General features: G+C 35.8%; 2 protein-coding genes and 1 pseudogene across 3 annotated transcripts; 2 read left to right on the forward strand and 1 right to left on the reverse strand.

Annotated features, from left to right (window-relative positions):
* Positions 1-222: 222 nt before the first annotated feature.
* Positions 223-2335, forward strand: LOC129322967 (NEP1-interacting protein 1). The gene is made up of 5 exons (XM_054969448.1): positions 223-785; positions 1222-1400; positions 1521-1604; positions 1693-1860; positions 2053-2335. The coding sequence occupies exons 1-5, from the start codon at positions 632-634 to the stop codon at positions 2173-2175; spliced, it is 708 nt and encodes a 235-aa protein (XP_054825423.1). The 5' UTR covers positions 223-631; the 3' UTR covers positions 2176-2335.
* A 4375-nt stretch (positions 2336-6710) lies between these two features.
* Positions 6711-8760, forward strand: LOC129321951 (probable serine/threonine-protein kinase PBL4; annotated as a pseudogene).
* A 396-nt stretch (positions 8761-9156) lies between these two features.
* On the reverse strand, positions 9157-12959 carry LOC129321805 (protein ALTERED PHOSPHATE STARVATION RESPONSE 1-like). Of its 2 annotated transcripts, none has more exons than XM_054967714.1 (4): positions 12062-12959; positions 11404-11627; positions 10357-10580; positions 9157-10276 (listed from the first exon to the last, which is right to left on the reverse strand). In XM_054967714.1, the coding sequence occupies exons 1-4, from the start codon at positions 12747-12749 to the stop codon at positions 9484-9486; spliced, it is 1929 nt and encodes a 642-aa protein (XP_054823689.1). In that variant the 5' UTR covers positions 12750-12959; the 3' UTR covers positions 9157-9483. The 2 variants fall into 2 exon arrangements, with proteins under 2 accessions (XP_054823689.1, XP_054823688.1); XM_054967713.1 differs by having other exon boundaries at positions 11993-12957.
* Between the last annotated feature and the right edge of the window lie 8242 nt (positions 12960-21201).

The raw sequence follows: 21201 nt of genomic DNA on the forward strand, positions 1-21201 counted from the left end.
CCAAGTCTCGTATTGCCGCGCATGGCAGAAGAAAAAGGAAATTGGAATATTACACATCTCAAAATTCTTGGCATGAAAAATGATTTTTTTAATATTGATGTTATTTATCTAATGGGAACCTTTAAGTTGACTCCTTTCGTCCAACGAGAAAAATGAGTGATAGAAAAATCAAAAATGAAAATTCGTGGATGGTTGATCGAGCAGACGAGCACAGACCTGAGGCTGAGGGGCCATGACTCACGCCCAATTTTCAAAAGACTTTTCTCCGTCGCCGTGTCTCGTGCCTTTGACAGAGACTCACAGACCATACAAAGAAAATGAATCCCCAAACATTTTATTTTTTCCGCTGCTTCGAGGAGAGAGAGAGAGAGAGGTTCGCATTAAGCAACGCAAGCTTTAAATGCGAGTTGGTTGATGGTGGTTTCTTTCGATCTACTCTTACGGACTAAGCATTGCGAAGCGCATCTTTCCTTTCTATATAATAATTACTCCTAGTATATAACTCATCCTTGAACCCAAATCTCTTGCTTCAAAGATCGATCGGACCCCAAGCCATATCTCCTCTGTTTGTTCGATCCCTGCGATTTACGAGAGCTGGGTTCTCAATTCTTAAATTTCTTTAGCTCCCCTGATGGATTTTGTGGCGAATCCCTTTCCCTTGCCTTCTTCCTCGCTGGGTTCCTTCGGGAGCTTCGTTGAGAGGGTTAGACGCGGAAGCAGCCTCGCGGTTTCTGTTATAATTGGAAACATCTTCTCTGCGATCTTGACATTTTGCTTTGCCTTAGGTTAGATCATCCTCTCCCTTCTGATTACATTCTTACTTGCCTCTGACATTTAAAGCAATCCTTCATTTGTCCTTGACGGGTTCACCCTAGAATTGTTTCTTGTGTTTTTATGCTTGCGTTGAATTTGTCATTGTGTGTTGATATATCCAAGATCGTTGGATTCGTAGAGAATAGTTTTTGGTGTTTTCGGTGAAGACAGACAAACATTTTATTTTATTTTTTTTGTTACGGTTGAAAATGAGATCTGGGAGTGCCGTTTGTTTGTCGGATTGTCTGCCTGTTTGTTCATCTTTGTTTTTATCTATTCTCAGTGTAAAAAAAAAAAATTCAAAATCTTTCATCCTGTTCAATACCCAACGTTTAACTTTGGCTGCGAGATACGCTTGTGTTTGAAATTCATTAAAATATAATACGCTGATGTCTTGTTTGTCGGCAGTGGGAACATTATTGGGGGCCATGACTGGAGCTTTGATAGGCCAAGAGACAGAGAGTGGCTTCATTAGAGGAGCAGCGGTTGGTGCCATATCCGGAGCGGTTTTCTCCATTGAAGTGTTTGAATCTTCTCTTGTTCTCTGGCAATCTGATGAATCTGGGATTGGCTGTCTCTTATATCTGGTGAGTAACTACTTAGCAGGCTTGACCCTCAATCTTTCTTTGCTTTAGAAGTTTATATTTGCAACTGGAAAAATGCTGTCTCCTGAGATTTGATTGTCATTGTTACTCTGAACTATGCAGATTGATGTCATTGCTAGCTTACTGAGTGGGAGACTTGTGCGTGAGAGGATTGGCCCTGCCATGTTAAGTGCTGTTCAAAGTCAGGTAAGCATTTGTTTGCAAGTGACGAAGCATACATTTGGAAACTCGCATCTCGCAGATTTCTTACAATATCTCTGCTCTTGAATATCAGATGGGTGCTGTTGAAACAAACTATGATGAAGTTCAAAACATCTTTGACACCGGTGGTTGCAAGGGTTTAACGGGAGATTCCGTTGAAAAGATCCCAAAGATCACAATCACAAGTGATAATAATGTTGATGCTTCGGGCGAAAGAGTTTCTTGTTCAGTCTGCCTCCAGGTTTGTATTGTTGCAGTTTTTGGTGGTTAATGCCTGTGGGTATGACATTTATCCTTTTATCTAGGAAAAAAAAAAGTGGGTGGGGTTCTATGTTTCTATGCAGTGTGAATGTGCATATGTGTATCTATATCTGTATCTAAAGAAAAGATTATCCATTTTGGGAATTGACATTGAGGATTTGTACATACTCAGGACTTTCAGCTTGGAGAGACAGTTAGAAGTTTGCCTCATTGCAATCACATGTTCCACCTACCCTGCATAGATAAGTGGCTCTTCAGGCACGGTTCATGTCCGTTATGCAGAAGGGATCTGTAATTTTGTATATCCATGACTAGAAAAAAGTTCTTTTATTGTTTATACAGTCTTCCACTTCTAGGACTTGTAACGGGTACCGGGGAGCATCCCATGAGTGTAATCATTGTACTATAGTAGTGTAAAGAAAATTTTGGTATATCAAATAGTTGTTGCTCCTTCTCTTCGCTGGCCTCCTTCAGTAATCTCTTTGAATAGGTATTGGCTTTGCTATGGGATTTCTCAATAAAAGAATGGATGGAGTTCTTATCGTTTAGTGCTTGCAGTCGATACCGTATAGGGATACGTCTTCTCGGCTCAACTAATGAGAGGGATAAAGATGCGAAGAAATATAGGACACTCCTTTATTCTCGATCCAGAGATTGGATGTCTCCCTGCGGTAGCAAAGCCTTGTGAATTGCCCCGTTCTGATACTAAACGTCAGAAATGAGGTGATTTTCACATAACACGTTTTAGGGGGTTGGTAGTCACATATAGTAGAATGCTAGGTAAAATAAAGCCCTTCGAAATTTGGCATTGCGAAACGATTCATTCATTCTAGTTGTAAAGAGGGGAAAGTGTGAACGATAAAATTTAGGAGAAAAGAAATCCGAAGAATCAGGCAGTATCTCTGAAGTCCAGATAACGGGTCTCAAACGTTATTTTCCAGTCAAACGATTAAAGGCAGGAGAATTCGATCATCAATTCCTCCGTGGCGAGGTCAAATATCCTTGACTGATCATTTGCACTTTTCTTTTAGGTTAAGGAACACAAATCATGCAGGAGGCTGAAAAGCCAGAAATTAATGCCACATGTTTAGTTAAAATTTCAGATTAAATATGTGATGAAAAATTGATGTGGTTGCGTCCAGAATTGATCCGGGTGTCAAAAAATGTTTAGTTAGCATTAAATTCGTTTCTTTCAAAATGAAGAATCCTGGCACATGATGAAATCTGTAGTCTGTGATGAGAAATTCGTATGGGGCACGTGCCTCCGTGGAGCCGAACTGTAAGTATTGGATCGCCGAAGGCACCCAAGTTGGGGAGTGACTGATGGCATTGTCCATCTATCTGTTCACCTGCCATGTTAAAAGACGCGTACTCGAGGGAACACAAACTGGCATTTAAAATTTGCATGAACCGAAATAAAAGCAGTCCTTGTCCGCTGCCAAAGGGATGGTATGTTATCTCTTTCATTAAATGTTTAAGGCGTTATAGTCTCCTGCTAATATTGCTCCAACCTATCTTCTGACACGAGATAGTGTGGAGTGGAGGCACAGGACTAGCAGTCAGCCTCCCACATTTACACCTCCTTGCCTTGACTGATGGGCCTTTCCAAATTAAGAAAAGCCCATCTCGCTCACCTCTCCTTTCTCTGCTTTTTCTGCGTCTGCCACGTCTATGGGTTGACGTTTGTCAGATAATCATAAATCATCAACAAGCTCTCTTAATATAAACTCGTGGGGTATGAGTTATTTAGAAGATGAGCCGCACTGTTCATGACCTGTTAGAGTTTTTAAATTCATCTAACATTTATTTTCTAAAAAAAAAAAAATTTGTTGCATGCCTTTTCTTTGCATTATATGTTTGTTAGTTATTATTCTTTTAAATCAATCACTAAAAGAATTAATTAACGGAAAGCCTGCCGCCCTATTCGTATTCGAAAATTGAAAGTACGGCGGGTTGAGTGAATCAAAATCGAAAGCCGTAAGATTCTCGGCCACAAAACGCAGTAAGTGAATAACCCGGAGACATCGAAAGCCGTATACCGGAACGGCAGTACTCATGAAAATCCGTATCTCGACTCTCGTACCATTACCATTAGGCCCTGTTTGCTACGTGGCTTTGATTTTTAAAGGATTGAAAATGAGATTAAAACTAAAAATAAATTTTAAAATTATATTTGATATGATAAAAGAGTAAAAAAAAAGAAAAGAAAAAACTAGACTCACGTTTATCTCAAAAAATAGCAAAAAGACAATATTCTCCTAATCTTTTGCTTTTTCTTCGTCCTCTCCTCTCGTGCCCACCATCCAGGTTCATCAGCATCGTCATTATTCTAGCTGAAAGTGGGGATGCTTTTGACGAAACCAGATTCGTCTTCTTCATCATTCTTCTCAAAAGCGGGAATCATTTTGATGGACCCAAGTTACATAGCTATTCATCCTCCTCAGCCACTACCTTCGCTGCTGTCGAGCTCGCTAGATCTAGACCAAGGAGGTAGAGGGTCGCCGTTGAGCAAATCGGGACCAAGGAGGGAGAGAGGTTGTGGTCAAGCTCACCAGATCTGAACTTGCATAACCAGATCTGAACAAATCCAGGGATGCCGACACAAACGAGCTCACCAAATCTGATCTTTCACGATGTCGGCGATGAGAACGGACATGAAGTGGAGAGCAGATGCTATTCACGCTTTACTCGGACAGCGATGAGAACAGACATGGAGTGGAGAGCAGACGCTATTCATGCTTCACTCGGATGGCGATGAGAACGGACGCAAGGATAGCTGATGGACAAGAGGGCAATTTGGTCTGAAATTATGTAGTTCCGGGACTGATTTCCCAATGCCGGGTGTGATGGTACTGGGTAATCCCATGTAGATGGGATTGGGATTAAATCTCCTATTGCCTCATACCAAACATGAAAAATTAGTATTAGCCAATCTTAGTGCCAGTCCCACTTCGTCAATCCAGCATACAGAACATGACCTTACTTTGCGCAAGGCCATGGACTCAGAAAATTACACTTTATATTGATATTTTGTTCTTTTTGAACTGTACAACATAAGTTCATGGATTTCATACAAACGTTCTGATCTTCCCTGTGAAGGTTTTATTCTTAGGTTTTTAATGGGCGCTTACTTTTTGCAAAAAGTGGTTATGTTCATGTCTTCACATGTGTACTGAAGCCAAATTCAGGAGTTACTTGTGGTTTAAATTTTATGACTCATGAGTATTTAATGAGAACCTATCCAAGTTCAAATAGAAGTTCATGGAGGTCCTTGGCTGTCCTGTTAATTCTCCTTTCACGGTTTTTATTTTTTTATTTTTCGGGTCACTGGAGCAGGTAGCGTACATGTGAAGGAACAAGTCCAAGACCGAGGGTTGAATTAATAAATCAGATTGAAAACTTCAAAGCTAAAAAACTTTGGCCCTTTGGCTTTTCGAGAAGCCTCTAATTTTTATTGTTGTTATTATTATTATTATTTTGAGTAAAACTGAATACCATTCATAATCTAAGCAAACAAGAAACTAACAGCAGACTACAAGAGAACCAAAATCATTCAACATACACCCCCTTCAACAAGTTAAGTTGGTGAATGATCAAAGATGCAAAAGCAACTTTCCTCAAAGTGAGCCTTCCTAGCTAAATTGTGAACAGCACTAATAACGTTTGTACAAACAAAACAAATGGACACAGAACAATTCCTATTCAAAATACTAAAAGCATAAGATATAGTATCATGGAATGGGTGATAATCATTATAGCCTCTAATTATGAGCTTAATGGCTTCAACATGATCGGAGTAGCCTCTAATTAATTTCTCTCTTTGCTGAAAATTACTAAATCAAACGAACATGTTATTTGGTAAGGGGTTGTAAATGCTGATAGCGTAATAGTGGAGCCTGCATGTGCTATTTAGCTCCATCAAAATTGACCGATGCTCCATTGATCAGGGCCTTTTGAATCAGAATGATATTTACCCCATTATTTGGTAAGGGGTTGTAAATGCTAATAGAGTAATAGTCATAATATAAGAAATTTCCTCACTCATGACCAAAGGTTATATTAATATTGCATGCTAGAAATCGACAGGATGCATAGAGAAATAAATGCATGTACCAAAGGTCGAGACTCCCATATGCTCACAGTTGAAAAGGCACTGTCTTAAATTCCTCCGAATTTTGTCTTCCCACGATTTTCTTGAACTGCTTATTAATTAATCCTATAAAACATTAAAATAAATAATGAATGAAAAAGTCAGTGGCATGTTTCTGTCAAGCTTTAGGCCAGAACAGACGCTAAAGATCACGACGAGATTGCCATTTTAAAGCGTGATGCACTTATTGAGGAAGGGTGAAAAGCTTACTGGGTCAATTGCTTATTAAATTTCAAACCTTGGGCCATGCTTATCTAGAAGGCCTGGAATAGAAGATATCCTCTTCCGGCAGGTTTATTCATGTTTTGTAGACAGTAAAAGCAATAATCTTGTTGTTTGCTAAAAAACAATAATCTAGTCTTTCAGTAGTAATAAAATACCCCTCAACCTCAAGTCTATCCCTCATCTTATAAACTAAGGAAATGATGACTAGGTTACATTGGATCTTTAGCTACTTAATTTGTTTGTATGGAGAATACATTAATAATTAGTTATGCGCTTTCACCGCCAGGTGATGGGGATCTTTGGCAGTTTGGCTTATATGCCGTCCGAATACAAGACCAAGTTAACCAAGACTTGCCTTTTCGGACACAATGATTTACAATTCAAAAGTATAGTTTATAACTGATCGTATAGAAATATAAGCTAGTAGAGGAAAATATTACCATAATAAGATAGCAATGGATGATTGGCACCGCCGTTTGTTGGCTGCTCCACCGCCGGAATTGGCAAAGCCACTTAATTCCAAGAGCAGTTACCCTCGTACAGTCGGTATGTTGATGGGGTTTGTTTCTGGCATTTTAACAGTAGTGGCAGTTGTAATGCTGTACTGCCTCTTCAAGAGAAAGGCCATTCCACTTAAATGCAAAAGGGGTTCGAAAGGTGAGCTAAAAGTACAATGAACGAAATTAATTAGGAAACAGAAACTTTCAGATCTAAATTTTAGATTTTTTTCACTTGATGGCATTGAATGTTGCAGGTGCAGAAGATAAAAAGAGTTTGAAATATGATAAGATATCGTTGAGGCGTTTTGAATTGGACGAACAAGAGAAGGCTACAAATAATTTTAGCCCTGATTGCTTGATGGGTTCTGGTGCCTTTGGAACAGTGTATATAGGAACTCTTGAATTAGAAGGAAAACTAGCCATTAAAAGAGCGCTCACGTTGAATCATTCCTTGGCAAGGAAGAGTTAAGAAATGGTTAGATTTGATAATGACATATCTACAGAGTGACACAGACTCCACCTAAGTTGAACCAGTACTGATATGCATGTTTGTCTTTTTCCTTATAGCAGAAGTGAGGCTCATTTCCAAAGTGAAGCACAGGAATCTTGTTAGTTTGGTGGGATATTGTGAAGAACCTGGTATGTTTCCTGTGAACTAAGAAGTGATGACGGGGTATAGTATAAGATACATGATGAAATTTCTCAGTTAGATCTTTTACGGTCGTGTCATTCCTTAAGCAGGAGATGGGGTCCAAATGCTGGTTTATGAGTATGTGCCTATTGGTTCTCTGCTCGAGTACATGATGGGTAAGTACACATCAGCTTGATAAATTAGATGAATATAAAATCTATTGATAATTCAAGTGTAAGGAAAGACACAAGGATGAAAACATGAATCCCTGCTGAGAAAAGGCTTCAGTAACAATTTGAATATGACATTTTGGAATCATAGGAGAAAGAGGGAAGAGCTTAACTTGGAGGCAAAGATTAAACATAGCAATAGGAGCAGCGAAAGGTACAATTATTTTTTCTTTCTTTCTTTCTTTTTCCTCAAACAAAAACATAGATGCATCGTTGATTAACAAAAAAATTGTCTGATATTGAAATTCTGGATATTTTTATAGGCATTGCCTTTTTGCATGAAGGGGTGACACTGAGTATAATTCATCGTGACATCAAACCGAGCAACATCTTAATAGGGGAAAGGTTTGAGGCTAAAGTTTCAAATTTTGGGTTGATAAAAGCAGGACCAACTGGTGATCAATCTCACGTCAGTAGCCAGATCAAAGGAACCCCAGAATATCTTGATCCCACTTATTGTTCAACCTTTCATCTGACAATTTTCAGCGATGTTTATAGTTTCGGTGTCATTCTCCTCCAACTTATTTCTGCTAGACCAGCCGTTGATACAACCAAAAATCAAAATATTTCTCATATTATTGATTGGGTAAGTCATGCAATTTTCCCTTCAATCACAATCTCATTTTTCCCCTTACATTTTTATACCATTACAATAAATATGGTTAATGCAGGCAAGGCCTAGTTTAGAGAAGGGTAATATCGAAGAAATCATAGATGCCCATTTACTGTGTGAGCCATGCAACATGAAGGCTATGCTGAAGATGGGCCAACTTGCCCTAAGATGTGGGGCTCAAGCACCAAAGCATCGTCCTACAATGATTCAAAGTGTGTCAAGAGCTAGAAGAAGCTCTCTCTGCAGCTGATAATTTGATTGGCAAATTGCCTTCAAGAAATTCTAGAAAATCAATTAACATATCTCAAGAATTAGCAGAATCAGAAACTCTCAAATCTATAGAAAATTATGATGGATCACAAAGTTTTGTTAAGTATAAATAGTGTTGGATTTCAAAAATTCCACATTGATATGGACAGCTTATCCTTTGAAAGTACAAATTTAAGATGCCTAGAAAATAACAGTATTAGTATTGACACTGATGTGAATACTTTGAGGAAAATTCAAGAAGATCAGGCTATGCCAATGTAGGAACTTCACTGAATTTTGTCGTCCTTTATGAACTATCTTTTTAATTAACAGTGATTGCTACATTACGATTTTAATTCTATACCAATTATGATTACACATATTTGATTCTACTAGTCTAATTATTACAATTGATATATTACTCCCGAGTGCTAATTAAAACAACAATAAAATGCGTTGCAAAAGAAGTAACATGAATTGACGGGGACTGGAGGTACTTTGCAAACAACTAACAAACTTGAATGATTCTTCAAGTTAGCTCATTCACACCTTGATTTCGAATCACAATTGCATGTCTGTGTATCTTAGCAATCCTTGGTTGGTTTAATAGTAAAAAAAGGCATCACAATATTGCGATGCAATAGCTGATGCTTTTGTGATGTAGTGACATAGAAACTCTTCTATAAGTAAGAAGTTACGGGCTTAATTGATTCACTGCCTCAAGCTATTTGCTTGCCCATAATAATCCAAAAAATATTGCTGCAAAAAAAATTATCATCTCATTAGATACATATGATCAAACTTTTGCTGTGAGGGACCTTCGCTCGACTTGGAACTCCTAAGCCGTTACTTTATTTAAGATCCGCACCCCATGAGGTATCTCAATTTTGACCATACTGAAACATGCAACACTACAAAAAAAAAGACCAAGTCTAGCAAAATTGGCGGCTTCAACTGAAGCATTGAGTGCGGATCTCTTGTTGCAACGCTAACTACCATTCTCTTCTAACGCATCTTTGCATTTTCGCTGAATGTCACAAGGCTTGCATACACTTCGATAGAAGCCTTTGAAAACTCAGCCAACGACTCTAAAACACAACAGAAATCACTCTGAAAAGCCTCCAGAGTAATATGCTGTGTCTCTAGCATACTAACTTGGTGCTTTGCTTTCCCTGCATCTAGCTTCTTCCGATATATCTCCAAAAGATCTTTTTGTTTTAACAAATATTGAATTTGAGTACGCACATTTACATCTGCCTCCTGTACAAATTTCCCTGGACCAAGAATTCTGCATTCCTCCCTTTGAAAAGCAGTACTCCTTCTATCAACTTCCTTTGCAAGTTCATCAACCTTCCTCTTCTGTCTCAGCTCCTTCCCCTGTTGAGCCCAGAGAGACTGTACCTCTTTACCAAAGCTTTTTATTGCGGTGGTTACTTTCTTGTCAGGCATTTTCTCCAGCCAAGCCAACCAGTCATGAAATATTTCGAGTATTGGTGGCTTATTTATCTTACATGGCAGAGTCGAGTATATTCCCCAAGAGTAGATTTCATCAACTTCACTGACTGTGAACTTAGATACCCATCCATGAAGAGCCTCAATATATGCCTTCTCTGCAGAAACAATGGCGGCCAAGCAAGTACGCCAGTTGTGAAGTTCTGCCTCCAGCCCAATTGTGGCTAAGCGATGCGAGCTATTGCAAAAATTTCCATAAGCAGGACAATTAAAGAATCTCACTTGATTCAAGATTTGGTATTGGGTTTCATGTGATTCCAACATCATCTTCCAGTACCTCATGAGGCTGCATAGGTGAAGGAAATGGGGTTATGATGGTTGAAATTTTAGAACTCCAAAGATTTTGCTTAGAAATTTGAGACTTACCCATTTAGCAGCTCAACAAGTTGCGGTAACAATTCTTCCTTTTTCAGTTTTTGGATTCTCTTTGAAATCGATTCAGCAGCTTGAGCGGAAACCAGTAGACTGGTATGTAATTCTATTACTTCAGCAGTAGATTTATCCCCATGTTCGAGATAATCTTTGCGAGCTTTTTTATTTCTAAATCGAGAGCGCTTCCTCTCAAATAATTTCCAGATTTCCTCTCCAGCCTGAACTTAGCAAGAAGAGGATCAAACTCAAAAACTCAAAACAAGTTATTTTCCTTTAAGAAGCAGAAATTATATTTCATTCAAAATGAAGTTAATGGCTACCACACTTTTGCTAATTCAGATAACTCTTTACACTCGCAGTTTACATTTACAGTCTAATTTGATTAAACATTTCCGTCCATAGTTACATATGGTTTGATTCATTTCCAAAACACCACTCAGCTTTCCTTAGGTGGAATATGCATAAAATCCTTCTGGCCTGCAACCATAGTGGAGAACGACCAGTACATAGATATATTTCTACAGAAACCATGCCTAACTGTTGACAAATTAATACTACAACTCCCTCCGGTCCTATATACAGGACCCTTTTAACCATATCACAAGTTACAAAAATTAGTTATGTATCATAATGTGTCAATTTCATGTGCTATTCTTCCACTGCTTCTAGCATTTAATGGGATATCTTAACTAATAACCCCTCGGAGAGAGAAAGACTTGAATAAAAGCATTAACGGTAATCCTTTACTTCTATATACTAGAAAAAATCAAACCTAAGGGTTATTTTGGAGGAAAAAATTAATGTAGTATCCAAAATGGATGGGGTTCTTATATATAGGAACCAAAGCGAAGTGTTGAAAAAGGTTCATAGGATTGGAGGGAGTCACATCTACACGGAGACACCAAACAACCAAGGCTGCACTTTTATTATTTGCTGCTGATATTAGTCATCCACACACGATTAGTGGGGAAGAGAGGATTTGCAAAGAGAATATTGAAGAGAATAAAAATTCCAATTCCAATCTTTACATATTCTACGTACCTTAACCTCCTCATAAAGTTTCTTCTCCCAAGCATACAATCTTTCTATTGTGGATGCGTGGCTGCCAGATCCCATTCCTCCACATTCATCACACGAATCAACACCAAGTTCTGTCGATGAGGAAGAACTTCGCCAACTTGAAATCAGCAGACTCTTACTGGAGGAAGAATGCAATGAATTGGATCGGTTCCATGTTATTGACCGAATCAGTTTCCTGGAGCCCTCTGCATCAATTGCGAAACTAATATTTTCATAAACTTCTCATATTGGCTGGTCAAAAATAAACTTCTCATATTGGCAATAGACATATATGTAATGTTGGTCAACCTTACCAGGGCGTGATCAAATTAGTGAGGAAAATACATTTTTATTTAAAATTAAAGAGTGTTTAATTTTTTTAAAATAAATAAACAATTATATGAGGAGAAATTTTACTATACAAAAATTTACAGGAGGCTAAGAGAAAAGTTGATTGCTTTCCCTTTTCATGGCTATTTAATCAGCCCGATCATGCAATGCAGAACACCTACGATAATTTCACAAGAAAAGACAAGATGGAAGAGCTAGAAAGAATATAATTATAACTCACCTTTGATATCGTCCAGGCCAGATAGCAAAGGGACTCTATTAGCCTCAAGCATCCTTGAGACAACCTTACCAGAGTTGTGAGCTTTCATAAAATGGTCCTCTACATCCTTCAATGCTTCCAACAGTTCCCACCCATCTATTTCTCTATTAATCTGCCTCAAATTTTCGCTCTCACGTGCTTCCAGTTTGGCATCATCCCTGTTTCTGGTAGCCTTAATCTCATCCATAACTCCTTTTCCACGTCCCATTCTTTCACTACCTTCATCAGTGTTCTGAGTTAACCCTCTTACATCAAACAGGTTGAAAAAATCCCACTGATAACTTCTCCTTGGGGATGCCGAGGGTGCACCCACATCACCATAAAAATGCTCGCACAAGGGTTCCTCTTCGTTACTGACCTCTTCATCTTTTTCATCGCAGTTTCTTCTATCTTCAGATTCTTTGCCTTCTGGGGTTCCTTCGTGGCGGGGCTCAGATGGTTTATGTTGAAGAAACACAGGACTGTCAATGAGAGTTGCAGTTCCAGAGGTAAGATTGGAAGGGTAGGTGATGAGAAACGGAGAAGATGGCGAGGAATGTCTGGCCACGAACAACCTTAAGGCCAATGCCATGGAATAGAGAGATTGATTATACTTTGAGTATGCCTCTGCAAATGCATACCTGCGCACTAGGGCCAATTTGACGAGGCATTTCCTTTCTCCGCAGAAGGACACGACGTCGTCTTCTGTGCTCAGCTTCTTTGAGGTCGCACAGCCCATCCTCTTCAAACAGCTATTCAGTTCAAACCAGAGGATGGGGAATGGAGGATGAGCGAGGACGCCCTCGCAAAACTGGACGACAGAAAGCAGAGCACCCTTAAGATTCCTGATGAGCTTCGTGTAGTGACCAGTAATCTTTTTTTTAGGAGCTTAATGTGCAAGTTGCAACCCACTAAAGTCACGCACTTGACTCCAGCATTTATCGAAAGAGCAGAAGAAAACAAAAAGAGGATACCCACAGAAACATCAAGATCGAAAGGAAATGAAGGAAAAAGCCACATTTATCTTAGTAATTAAAATCTATGGAACTTACCACCTAATGCGCGGCTCACGGGAACGAAGAGAAACCAAATCGGCAGTTATTTTCTTTTAAATATTTCCACTGGCAATGGTCAAAAAGAACATCGCGCAAAAAGATTAGAAGCATGATACACTTAATGGTTTATTGGAACGAAGCGAACGCCTTCGCGCGCCATGCAAGGCATTTACGAAATTTATTAATTTATGAATGTTTCTCTCCACAGAAATTGTTTTTCATTCAAGAGTTTTTTATTTAACGCAACTCCACGCCTCTTTAGAAGACGATTCTGGTTCTATGCCTTATGTGTGAGCGTGGCGAGTATGTGTCATTTTTTTGAAAGAGCCTACTCAAATATGGTAAAAACTTACTCTTTTTATTTGAACCTTGCTAATTTTTCATAGGCTAATGCCCTTACCTTTATATTTGAAAAAAGGAATAAATAAATAATAAAGATCTTTGCTCATGACAAGCGTTACCCGTGTCAGATAATCAAATACCAAAATGCAATTTTTTAAAAATACTCAAATAAAAAATCATTCTGGACTCTGATTCACTGAGTTAAATACATTAATTATCCAATCAACGAGTGAAGATCTGCAATAAGATAGCAGTGAATCACGACGAGTGGCTATACAGGTCTGCTAACTCAATTCATACATCTTTCCTTGAAATCTTTTTGTTGGCAAAAAAAAAAAAAAAACTTGAAATGTTTTGAACTTTGAATTTTACCTGCATTAATTCAGTTTTTATAATTTTTCTCATTCATGATCTGGTCTCTTGGGGACATGCTTAGTAGAAACTTATTACTTACCCGTGAAGGAATAACTACAGTTACATTTTTCATGTTAAAAAAAAATACAATTACATTTATATTAATTAGAGGTGTTTAGCTAGTCATTGGCCGAGATCTGCCTAGTGTACTAGGCTAATGTGTAACAAAGTCATAAATTTCTATGAGGTTAAAATATTTTAAAAGTTTTTGAAGCAATCCAAATGAGACTGCAGAGATCCAGAACAATTAAGAAGGCATTAAAAACTTTTAGAATAGCCAATATAATCTCGAAAGACCTAAATATCTCTAGAATAGTATGGAGAGTGTTTGAAGTATCTAAATTATTATAGGGATATCTTCTTCTTATACATTCTAGAAATCTATAGATAGAATATACACTGTTAGATTGAATTAATCCCAACCGTCCATTAAGAAGGTGGGAACTTTTAGGAAGAAAGGGGAGTCTATAAATACCCCTTCACCCCTCATTTGTAATCACTTAGCAAAATAATAAATCTCTCAAGTTTGCTAGCATGAATTACAAACATGTGTAATTGTGTGCGTGAGCATAAGACATTGCATGATCATTTGACAGAAGTTTGCCTAAGGGGAGAAGTAGATAAAATTCATATGGTATTATAAGGTTGCCTTTCAATGCACAAAGACTAGCCTTATCTCACTGTTTATTGAGAAATTGTCCTATAGTTTGTTAAAAGATTTAAACCCAGCTATCTTCACATGTTTATTAAGGAGACTAGCTTAATGTTCACGATATTCTAGGGATTTAAGAATGGGGAAAGCCATAGTTTAAGAGTAAGTATTGTGATCTTTAGCTAAGTCACTTCTCACAATTAGTGAGTTGGAATAGTTCAATCATGCAGACTGGGCCCTTATTGATATTATAGCTCATGATTTTAGTTGGAAGAAATAAGGACAATATAAGGAGGTTTCGATTATGCATATTTTTATTCGACATGTCACATGGTTGATAAATTTGTGACAAGTTGTGGTAGTTGTGTATGTGTTGTTGTCACATGGCTATTATTACTATAGCAACATGCACCATTATTGTTATTTTGACTGTTTCACATAATTGTCTGTATTGTGATACTGTGTCTTGTGAAGGGAATTATGAAAAATTAAGAATAAGATAATGGTGTAATTGTAATATATGGTATGTATGAATATATGAAATTGAGTATTCAACTCCCATTCATATGATTTTGTCAATTAATATGCAACTGTATATGATAGATGTACCTTGGTTATTGAATGGTTGTACTCATCCCTCTCTTTCAATATTTTTCAAGTTCTAGTTCGAGTGCAGAAAGGAAAAAAGCTCCAAAGGCTCAGAATTTTTTGTATTCTTATTATAAAGCCTCTCAACCTCATTTATTTTATGTGATAAATAGGACATGCCCCTCGACAGATGGAGCAACTATAGGGGAGATTAAATTTCCTCTTTCTATACTTGTTTTGAGATGTTATTTATTTTTCTTACTTTTGTTATTTCTTATATTTTATTTTTAACCATGCTTTGAGCTAGAGCCGGGAATAAGAGCTGGGCCTGAAGCGCCGGGCTTGAAAGCCCTGTTTAAATAAGGGTTCGAGCTTTAAAAATAATTTTTTTAAAGTAATCAGGCTTGAGGGTTTAGCTCTGATAAGCCCTGTAAATAAGGGCTTGAGCTTGGGCTCGGGTAGCCCTTCAAGCCTTGTTATGTTGTTGTTGTTGTTGTTGTTGTTGTTGTTGTTGTTGTTGTTGTTGTTGTTGTTGTTATTATTATTATATTTTGTTTGGTGAAACATGTATTTGAAACCAATGACCTACTCACCTAATTCTACACGTATTATATTATTATTAATTTTAATTTATTCTAAAATTAATTTAATATAATTTAATAAATATCAGTGTATAGTATAAAATTCTTGATATTTTTTATTTTTCTAAAATTATTATGTTTGTGTATTTATAAAAAATGAATTGTTTTTTAACCAAGATTTAAATTTTATTACTAGACTTCTAAATGTGTGTTGTTTAATTTTTAAAAAATTATGAGAATTTTATTTTTTAAATTTCAAAATATTTTAATTAATTTATAATATTGTATTTTTATTTTTATTTTTTTATTTTTTTGAAAAAGGGCTTGAGGGCCAAGCCCTGAACCCTTCACATAAGGGCCGAGCTTGAGAAATAGTTTAAAATAAAAAATCAGGTTTTAAAGCTCAGGCCCTTAAGGGTCGGGCCCGTCCATATTCCCAACTCTACTTTGAACTCAAACGTTTTTTAAAAAGAGGATTTTTAGGATCCCTTTTTCTTAAATTTCTTTCAAAGCCTTGCTATGATAACTACACATGAGAAATTTAATTAGTCCTAATTATCATAATGATATTCATGTCTTATGTTCTATGTGTTTGGTAATGTCGGCAATAACATTACGGCCTCACTCTTGCCCGTCTCCTTCTCACAACACCCTCTCTGTTTATCGCATGCTTATCCATCAGAGTTCAATAGTGTTTGCTTGTGGTTTAACCCATTCATTCGTTGTTGGTGCTGTGAGCAGTGGGAATCTTCCTCCTCGTTCCTCCTTTGTCCCTGTGTCATTATAGTTGTTGTCTTTGTTATGTACGATCCTCCTTTTGCTCCATTGATGACTTCTTTCTCTTTTCCTCCTTTGTCATTGCTAATTTAAGTTTGAGGGCTTCAAGCTCTTATGCTAGTAAAATCTATGCGTAGATATTTTAATGGTTGAAGTTGTGAAATTTTCCTGTCTTTACTGAATTTGTGCAGGTGGATGAGAATTAATTGTTATGAAACCAATTCTTCCTTTCCATTTCTTTATGCTATGCGAATGTGTGGATGGTAGAGGTATAAGCAAGATTAATTTATTCAAGCATTAGCATTTAAGAATTGTTTGGGAGAAATTATTGGATGAAAGTTGAAGAGAAGAGGCCAGTATTAAAATTTGAAAATTCATGTTTGCAAGGTATTTGATAAAATGCTTATTAGGAAGGTTTGCTTGATTATGCACCGGTAACTCTATTAATTCCACAAGAAGCATGAACTAGCTTAGGTATTATTTATTTATAAATCTAAACTTGAGTTTTTGTGAAGGAATTTATTTAAAAAGTTATTGAGATCCTAAGTGAAGTTTGGATTTTTAAAAGTTATATGGTTGATAATTTATAAGATATAATATCATTTTAAAAGTCATATCTAGATACTTGAAAATTGTAAAAAATTACTACAAGAAAATGGGTTGTGCCTATATAAATTTTATTAGGCTAGTTTATTTCTTATGAATTAAATTATTGTGACATCATTATTAATTTATTTTTTGCACGCTGGTGGAGTGCCAATAGAGGCCCAAGGCCATTAGGCATTGTATGTGACTTTATTTTATTTAAATAATATTATATTTTTCTTATATTTTTAATTGTAAATTTACTGAAAAGTCTAACTTTTAAAGGAGACTCTGCTAAAAATTTTTTCAAAATTATTGTTTTTCCCTTCTTCTATATGAAAAAGGCCAAAAAAAATATAAAATCAACTTCCCCCTACTTATTAGACAAAAGGGAAGCTAACTTTTAAAAACATTCTCAAAAAAATTAGAAATTTCCAAATTAAATTAAAAATTATTATGTTAGCATGCTTTTTTCTTATTTTTTTAATATATAACTCATCATTTCGCCTTATCCTAATGATTTAGTAATAATCTATGAATTTTGTCATGTTTTAGGAAGACAAATTAAATATAAATTATAGTTGGATAGATGCCAAATGAACTAGCTTAAAGTATGTTAATGGGGTTAAGGGGTTTTTGAAATTTGCTTGAAGCAATGCTGAAGATGATAGTGAAAAGTTTTATTGTCCTTATAAAAACTATTTGAATGAGAGGCACTGAGTGTAGATAAGATATGCAAATACTTACTTTGTAAGGAGTTTCTCAAAAGTTATAAAGTATGGACATGTCATGGTGAAAGATTGAATACAATGCCAAGTACATCTCAATCACGGGATGCTAATGTTGTTATTGATGATGATAATAATATGGTTGATTGGTTGGAGGACATGATCTATGATGTGGGTAAAGAGGTTTTTGAGCAATCTCAAGCGTCTAATAATATATGCAGTGATGTAGAAACATCTTTGTAACATCCCAAAAATTATCCCTTAATTAATTAAACTAGTGAAGGGTAAATTTATAAATTTAAATATAAATGAATTTAAGAATAGTTAGAGACGGCTATTGAGTTTGGTTTTAGCTTTTGAATTGGTTTTAAAAGTGAATTAGGTCTCCTGGACTTAAATTGTAGAGAAAAATTGAATTGTTAACACATTGTGCATTATGCTATAGCATAATTTTCAGAACCAGTCTTTTCAAGAGTGCGAAAATAGAGAAAAACACCATAAAATAGAGGGAGGGCAATAGAGAGAATGATTTCTCTGCATCAACTTTTGAGCATTTTAGAAGTGATTGGAGCTTGATTTCACTTAGTATGTCTTTCTTATCTTTTTTTTTCTCTCTATATGTTTTAAAAATAAGATTTAAGGTTAGGAGATGATAATTTTTAGAGCTAGAGCTATGGGTCCAGATTCATTGGTCTAAATGAAACTAATGAGAGTTGTTTAAATTATCTAAGCCTAAATATAATGGTTTTATGCATCCATGAGAGTGGACTCTCAATTATGGACAAAATTATGCCCTAAAGTGCCATGAAGGGTAGTGATTGAGGTAAGTAGCTACCATTATTGTTGATTAAAGATTTTATTAGTGTTAGTTAGAGCTAATAGGAGTTAATAAACCTAATGTGGTAATTAAACTCATGACTTGAGAGTTTTCGGTGATAAAAGTGTTGAAATTTGAGAGTTGAAAATGAATAAGTTATGACATTGAAGATGATTTTAAGTTGTTAGATGATATATTAGTGATTATTTAAGTTGTTAAAAGCTAAATAAAATTAATGAGAGTTAAGGAATTCATTGGATGTGAGGTTGATCTTGTAGTTAATAAATTTTGTTATTAAAGTATGAAATTAGATGTTAAAAGTAGTGATTTTAATGATTATTAGTAATGAGTATTAATGTAATTATAAACTAACCTCACAAAGCATCGGTGAGCTTAAATTTAGCTCAAAAAACAAGTTGTGATTGAGGGATAACCTTTGACCTCTCAAAGGTTTGATATAACCGAGGGAAACTTAGTTTGTGTAGTTAAATATTAATTACTTATTAATTGAAATTATTGTTTTGAAAATATGATTGATATTTTAAACTCTTTGATATGGATTTGATATTTTTGAAAGTTGTGTTGAATGGTTGGTAAATAATATGCGTGTTTTACATGTGTGAAATCATTTTAGGAAATGAAGATCCCTATGCATGATGCATATACGGTATTAATGATTATGTTTGATAGTATGTTATTGTGAAAATTGATGAAAACATGGTAATTGACATATGGAATGTGATGAGTATGTGAGTAAAGATTTGTGAATTCATATGAGATGAATTGTTGATTAGATCGCATAATATGTGTAAGTTGTGCATTACATGATCACTGGTGAGAATTCGCCTAGGGAAAGGAGTAGATTGATAAACCCATATGGTATTGGCAGTATACCGTTGGAATCAAAAGCTTTCCCTAGCATCGACTGTTGGAATTAGAAGGAAGCATTTATCCCATAGTTGATTTAGGATTGTCTTACTTATTCTATGAGGGACTTAAACCTACTTAGTTTTTACCGATTCATTAGAAGGCTAGCTTAAGGGTATGACACTCTATGGTTATTAGTATTGAGGGAACTGTGGTATATAAGTGAGTGAGTTAACCCTGGTTCGATAGCTCTTCACAAGTGTAAGGTTGGGTTAGCCTGTGTTATAGAAGTAGCCACCAATTTTATATCGGAGGTAATAGGAGGTTATAAGGTTGGCATTGATCATGTATTTTAATTCAGCCACATGGTTGTTATTATTGTGATCTTGAATGTGTTAAGGGATCATGGTTGTTAGTTTTGCAACCCCATATTGTGCATAATTGGTAAATATATGACAATATGTGTTTAATACCCGCTTACATGATCGTTATTATTATGATCATGGTTATGTTTGTTATATATGTGAAAAAAAATATGTGTGTGCTATTGTCAATTGCATCTGTTTTTAATTGATATGCAACTGTATATATTAGGTAAAACTTAATTATTGAGTGATTGTACTCACCTCTCATTTAACATTTTATACGCACTAGCTCTGATCAAAACAAGGGAAATACATACCAGGTTTAGGAATCAAATTTTCTACTGTAATACCTCAATTACTTTTGATTAATGTATAATTGTCATGATATTATCAACTAGGATGTTCATATTTTGTTATACTTGCATTATTGAATATTAAGTATTGAAATGTGTATTTTAGGCCCTAACGCTTGTGATATCTTTTTAGTTGATATATTTTTACAAGGCCAAAATACTTATATTAGTAAGGAGTGAGTATATTTGCAAGTGAAATTACATATTTTGGATTTCCCTTATATTTTTATGATTAAAGGGTTGAGTGGTGAAGTTGTTTGAATGTTGTGATGTATTGTACGGGTTTATTATAATCCATTGAGTGTGGTTTAAGAGTTGGTATGGGCTTTTGACACTTAAATTGAGTTTTAGACACCTTATTTGTGTTTTGAAAGCATAAAAGAGTGAATTTTCTTTTTAGTATCCAACTTTTGATTAAGAAACGACTTGAATGTGAAATCAATGCCATAGCTAAAACTCAGAGAAAGCTTTCTACAGATACCTAGATCACCTCAATCGAACATTAGATGAAGATTTGGTATGTATTGGAAGTTTGGCCAGGAAATCTACCAGGACAACATGGTTTTTGCAGTTTATGCTATAGTGTATTTTGCTAAAATATTTGTTTTTGCTCTTTTGACTCTAATTTGATATTATCTTACCTTATATAATATACATGTTTCTGTATACATGTTTTGCTCTGATTTTATTTTTTTAAAAATGATTTTACATTTTTTATAGTATTATAAGTTTTGAAAACTTGAGATCGTATTTATGTAAATTTTACAAACTTGATAATTCATTTAGGTTATTCACATTATTGCCTTAATTTTGGGGATTAATTGTGCATTAGAAGAGAGACCTTCCACCTTTGCATCTAGGGTGCGAGAAATTTAGTCTGTTGAAAGCAGTATTGGAATTGGTGAACTTGAAAGCGAGATCTAGGTGGAGCGATAAGAATTTCATAGAAATGCTTGAGTTGTTTAAATTAATGCTTCCATAAAAAAATGTGTTGCTAATTTGTCACTACAAGGTAAATAAAATTCTATGCCCACTGGGCATGGAGTTTAGGAAAATACGTACATGCC

Source organism: Prosopis cineraria, unplaced genomic scaffold (assembly GCF_029017545.1).
Source record: "Prosopis cineraria cultivar Desert tree isolate PC_DT_omini unplaced genomic scaffold, ASM2901754v1 PC10, whole genome shotgun sequence".
NCBI classification, from domain to species: Eukaryota; Viridiplantae; Streptophyta; class Magnoliopsida; order Fabales; family Fabaceae; genus Prosopis; species Prosopis cineraria.